This window comes from Pleurodeles waltl, chromosome 1_1 (genome assembly GCF_031143425.1).
Source record: "Pleurodeles waltl isolate 20211129_DDA chromosome 1_1, aPleWal1.hap1.20221129, whole genome shotgun sequence".
Classification (NCBI taxonomy): domain Eukaryota; kingdom Metazoa; phylum Chordata; class Amphibia; order Caudata; family Salamandridae; genus Pleurodeles; species Pleurodeles waltl.
In genome coordinates this window covers 364,335,348-364,341,395 of record NC_090436.1, presented here as the reverse complement: position 1 = coordinate 364,341,395, position 6,048 = coordinate 364,335,348, and the positions used below count along the sequence as shown (strand labels likewise).

The window sequence follows — 6,048 nt, the reverse complement described above, 5'->3', positions numbered from 1 at the left end:
AGGGTAATGATACCCGGTAACCTTCTACTAGGTGTTCAGCTCCAGGAGTTCCTCGATCTTCATCAGGAGTTTGAAGAGATTCAGTCATCATTCAGGTCTGGGTTGCTATGTTAAAACCGTAAACAAAAGAAATCAGGTGCTCTATGAAACGCTTTGTCAAATGGAAGTAATTTCTTCAGTAACAGCACTTTTGATCTTAAAGTGGTCCATGCAGGAACACATTTTCGTGGGGAGAGTGGTCTGGTTTCTGCAGCCTATAGGAAGAAGTCTACAGGTAATTGGGGGCAAGGGTAAGTACACAATCAGTTATAAACAGGAGAATAAATAAGGACTGGACTACATCTAATAAGTAATTTAATTTAATTTTTTAAATATTACATAAAAAAGAAGGCAACATTTAAAAACATATACAATATTTTAAAATATTTCCAGACTGTCTCACAGAAAAGATGTTTAAATAATAAAACATGCTTAAAATGTTTACAGACTGATGTTAAGTGTTTATTGGTCTTTACACACCTCAACTATTGTTGAGAGAATTCAGCTAGTTGGTCCAAGGAGCACCTGGATGCCCTTGGGCGGAATATATAAAAACTAATGACAATGCTTTGTCGACAATCAACTTTCTATTTTGGCTTTTGAAGAAATGACACAGACTTGCGCAATGTCGTCGTATTCATATGTCCTCTTCAAAAATGTGTCCGTTAGTCTTAATCCAGAGACGCTCTACAGTAAAAAGAGACAGATACTTAATGTACTTTCCCCAGACACAAGACCACTCTTCTACCTGCACCGAAACTGAAACAAATCTGACGCACTGAATCTCAAACAACATGTCCTGCTTTTGTCTCATTTTAGAGTGCACTACAAGCTTTTTAAACAATAATGGAAATATAGGCAATTGTATTGAACCGCGTACAAGCAAATACATAGTAAAAAGCAAACAACTTGCAAGTACTGGCAGGGATAAGTGAGCTTTTAACACTTATTTTTAATCACGACTAGGAAACTGGCAAAGCCAATAGGTCTCACCTTCTTTGGAGGAGGAAGGGAGACCGCGGTAGAGAAGGGGGCAACAGAAGAGAGAGTTAGGATAGTAGATAATGGTTGAGAAAAGAAGCACACGAGGGAGGGAGCAACAAGAGGGAGACACACAAGAGGGATAGAGAGATTAAAATGAGGGAGGGAGCAACAGTGCACAGAGGAGAGACGCATGGACAAAAGAGCAACACAGAATGCGAGGGGGAGAAGCAGCACAAAAGAGAGACAGCTGGTAAAACGCAGGCATGTCATGGTGTGCTTAAGCACAATTTGATCAATAAAGTTGAGCAATGGAAGGACACAAGTAAAGAGGCTCTTCTCCAAGGGAGGGATACATTTATAAAATGGACAGGGTAAGCCATCAAATAAGAAGCAAGCAAATAACAGTGACAACTCTCTAATGGTAAACAATAGGTGGGCTTTCAAAAAAATAAAGCTTGCACTGTCTGGTTGGCTTGACCTACAAAAGAGAACCCATGGGTTTAATTAACTTTGGTCATCTCACTCTTACAATAGAACTTCAGTACTTGTTTTACTGCTCCACAGGTTGGAGCCTAACAGTTTTTGCATCCCTAAGTAATCTCCAACAATGAAAATGACTGAATCCTGTTTTTATGTTCACACCACTGGAAAAGTCTGGGAACACCTTTACTCACTTGTATGCATCATATGTCCAAGAAGGAAACCTGTCAATTCCTTCATGGCAACAAACGTGGAAACACTTCGCAATGCTCTTCTCTAGATGTTAACCTTCACCTACAATGTAAGCAGCTGAGTAGAAAGGAAAATGTTACTTCTCTTGTAAGCGTTTGTGGCATGTAGTGTTGTAGACTCAAATGCTGTGCATACCCCTGGCATCTAGTGTTGGGCTCAGACATGTGAAACGTGTTTTTGTTTTAAAAAGTCTTTTTGAGTCATGAGGTGTGGTGACTTCACCTATTACTGCCAATGTGCATGGGCATCAGCTCCAGTCAGTTTGTTTTTTCACTTCAAAGGGTGAAGATGTGGATTATGCATAGAGATAGAAAATAGATGACCATGCAATGTAAGGAAATAAGGACAGGAATATCTGCAAAGAGCACTCCCAGATGAGTGTCTGCAAAAAAGCCCCAGGCGGCCGGTGGGGAGGATGGGCACATGTGAATATACATCACTACATCCCGCAAATAGATACTTACCGGGTAAGTAACATTTTCTATTTGTGGCATGTGTAGTTATAGATACACATCTAGTGCATAGAGTGTAAAGCAGTCCTCCCCAAGCAGTGGCTCAGCCTGTGGATGGTGCAGAAGATTTAAAAAGTGTACACAAAACAGCTTGGCCAACTCTAGCTTGTTGCCTAGCCAGGACATCCACACAGTTATGTTAAGTAAAAGTTGAGGAGTGGATCAAGTACCTGCTTTACAGATGTCAGCTAGTGGTATGTTCACTAAAACAAGGCCACAGAAGCCCCTTCTTTCCTGTGGAATTAGTTGTGGAAGAGACTGGTAGGATCTCTTAACTTTAGCATAGCAAGCTTGGATACACTTGACAAGCCAACAAGCAATACTTGCTATGGAAATAGCACAGCCCTTATGTAGTTTGGAGTAGGGCACAAAGAGTTGCTGCATTTTACGAAAACTCTTTGACATCCAGGGTATGTAAGGTGCGATCCCCTACTGACTCAATGTGGAAAAAACACTAGCAGCTCAATTGTTTGACTGAGATAAAAACTGGAAACCAACACAAGGAGAAATTTTGGGTTGGTTCTAAGGACCACCCAGTCTGGATGGACTTGAAAAAAGGCTCCTCTGAGATAAGAGTGTGTACCTCACTGCCTTGCCTGAGAGAAGTGATAACTACAAGGAAGGTCACCTTTCATGAAAGAAACTGAAGCGAGCAAGAATAAAGGGGCTTTAAAAGGAGGGCCCATGAGCCTAGTTAGTTCTATGCTCTGAATCAACACCAGCGCATTCAGGGCAGGATAACCAGCATATGGTCTTCCATGTTAATGTTAATTTGTAAAGGATGCGAATGCCCAAAGGCGTCTTGGAGCTGAGGAATCATGGAGTTTACAGTATTATTTTGGGAAGAAAAGAGGAGGAATGAACTAGGATTGGGTAGCGAAAAGCCAGGTTTTTAGGTTCTTCCTGAACCTGAGCAGCGTGGTCTGTGATTTTAGGTACAGAAGGAGGCTGTTCCCTAGTTTAGCAGTACCGCCAATAAAACTCCTGCCACCCCATTTTGCGAGCTTGCACCAGGGAATGACGACGTTTTTAGCGGAGACCATTTGCAAAGCTCTTGCAGGGGTATATCATTGAAGGTTCTTTTTAAAGTATTTCGGCCAAGCGCCATGTAGGGCTTTATGGGTGATACAGAGGGCTTTGAAGGTGATATTTTTTTATAGAGAGCCAGTGAAGTTTGACCCCGGCTTGGGAGGCTGACGAACTTTGGAATCCCAAGTAGCACCCGGGTGGCTGCATTCTGCAGAATATGCAGCTTTCTTGGCAGTCTTTGTTGCATGTTCAGATACAGGGCATTGCAGTAATACATTTTTTATAGGACCAAGGTAACGATCACTGATTTTTGGAGTTAATGGGGAATGAAAGGAAGAATTTTTAAAAACTGTTCTTAAGGTGTTGAAGGCGGATGAAGTGAGCACGTCCACCTGTGCTCTGAATGTCAGTTGGTCGTTGAATAGGACGCCCAAGTTTCTGATCTTCTTGGCCATAATCGGGAGGGTCCCCAGATTCTGTGGCCACCAGGCAGGGGACCAAAAGATATGGGTGTTACCAAAAAGAAGAACTTCGATCTTGTCTGAGTTTAACTTCAGTCATTTTTGTTTCACCCATCTTCCAACTTCTTCCATGCACTCCTGAAGTCTCACTGCTGTTTCAAACCTATCACTGGAAATTGAAACAATGATTTGTGTGTCCTCAGCATATGCCACTACAGAGAAACTAAAAGATCTGATCAGAATTGCAATGGGTGTAACGTTTCCTTATTCAGATTCTTTCCATAGTGAAACTGAGTGATGTTCACTTTGGCCTAATCCATTACATGACCTTACGCTTTCCCTGCAAAAGATTATGCCTCACCCATGTGTCTTGAGCGGGGAAATGGCAGCTGTCAGTCCATAAAGATGTCATGAAATGCTTTTGCTATAAATGGCAATTACCCTGCATACGACATGTGACCATAATCTTTGTTACTATTAGTCTTCTTGGAGTGGAATGGGTTAGACTAGTGGGCACAGCGTGTTTAACAATATTAATCTTTCTATCATAAGCTACAGGGTCCACAATACTTATTTAGTTCTTCCGGGTGGGTAAACACTTGTATTACTTTGTAAACAGAACACTTTTTCTCTAATGGATTAAGGATTCTTTGCATCCCTTTAAAGCAGGACGCATTTTATCAGAAATTACCAACAACTTGGCAGGTCGGACATGCTGTTAAGTATTATGATAATTTTTCCTGGGCCAGCATGTTGTCAGGGATTACCACAACTGTGAAGCTTGGGAAATGGACGGCTGAGGCGGCCTTATTAGGATTCTAACCCATAGCGTGTCAATCACTACATATGAAAATAAAGCATTTAATTTACTGAAACTTCTAGCTGGTTAGTCAAGTCCTGTCTTCATCAGCTAAGATGGAAGAGTTGCTTGACTGCACTAAAATCATTAACCAATTGTTTGTTCTGTTTCCATAAACCTATGCTACCAAATGACAAAGCACACAGTCAAGAGCCAACTCGATGTTCTTTCACTGTCTCCAAGTAAGGCAAATTAGGGCGGGTAAGACAATTTCTTTAACACCTAAATGAAGAACCAATGATCACTACCCACCCGATATAAAAATGTGGGGAAGGACATAGAAGGGAGTGACTGACACATCAGTTAAGACGAGTTGTGGTTGAGAAATGTCATTTCTATCATTCTATGCTCCATAATTTCCAGCTGTGATTCCCTCTATCGATTTCGAGACACAATCCTGACTAAATACTGTACCAAATCTGAATTAATTAACCCATCTGCCTCTCTCAGTCTTTTCCTCTTCCTTAGTCTTCAAGAAAAAAAAACAGTCTGAACTACACCTGTATGGTGCATTGGAATTTTTCTGATAATTTAGCAATATTTATTAATAGGTATGGAACAACCTATTTAACTGTAGCAATATTTTCGTGCGCGAGGCCATTGTATACTGATGTGCTCTGCATTATTCCACCATCTACAGTTGGGTCCAGGGAAAAATGCTTGTTTAAATAGGCTTGTTGTTCTGTGCATCAACACAGATGTAACCTGATGACGTTGACCATAATCCCACAGTGCCCAACTACATCGCCTCAATTGTTTGGTGTATTTTCTGCTTCGACTGATATTTAAAAATGATTCTTTGAAATGTTCGCTCCATTTCTTTAGTGGCGTGGGAGAGTTACGTGTGAACCTAGAATGGCTCAAAGCTGCAAAACTATTGTTACACATATGTAACTTGTTCCATTGCACTGTGGAACTATTATAAATTAAGATGATGTGCATGTGTTATGTAGTATTATCAATTTTGTGCAGAGAGTGAGAAGTGTATTTAGGGGAAAATGTAAATAAATGATTTAAAGCTGCTTGCCTCACGTTCGCTTCTTTTCGTTTACTTAATCTCTACCTAGAAGTGTTTGGTAAACATGTGCTTGGATGACCATGTTACTGTTATACAATTGTCTGCTAGTGAAGCACCGCTTAGAGAAGCTAATAATTCACATTTCTTTTTCGTAGATATGGCTTCAGCCTCTTAGCATTTTTCAGTTCTAAATAATATCACACTGATTTGCCTTCGAAATCTATTCGGCCAAAGATCCATTGTGACTTCTTTGCTTAGATTGGGGTGTGTAAGAGACAACAATTTGTTAAGACTTTCTTTTTAAGTTTGTCCATCTATGGAATAACTTTGCTGCCATTCTAACATCCATGATATATAAAGCAATTTAACTTGCGATGCTTGTCTTTTGAAAAAGATATGCAGTTGAATTGTCTA

The 6,048-nt window shown here is 40.5% G+C and overlaps 1 protein-coding gene across 3 annotated transcripts in view; it reads right to left on the bottom strand.

Moving 5' to 3' along the window:
- Positions 1 to 343: 343 nt before the first annotated feature.
- The window catches only part of TRAPPC13 (trafficking protein particle complex subunit 13), a 321,232-nt gene continuing 315,527 nt past the window's right edge, over positions 344 to 6,048 (bottom strand). For all 3 annotated transcript variants that reach the window (XM_069222813.1, XM_069222798.1, XM_069222805.1), the window contains one exon: positions 344 to 726. In XM_069222813.1, coding sequence (XP_069078914.1) covers positions 619 to 726 — 108 coding nt within the window. In that variant the 3' untranslated portion in view covers positions 344 to 618. The remainder of the gene's footprint in view (positions 727 to 6,048) is intronic.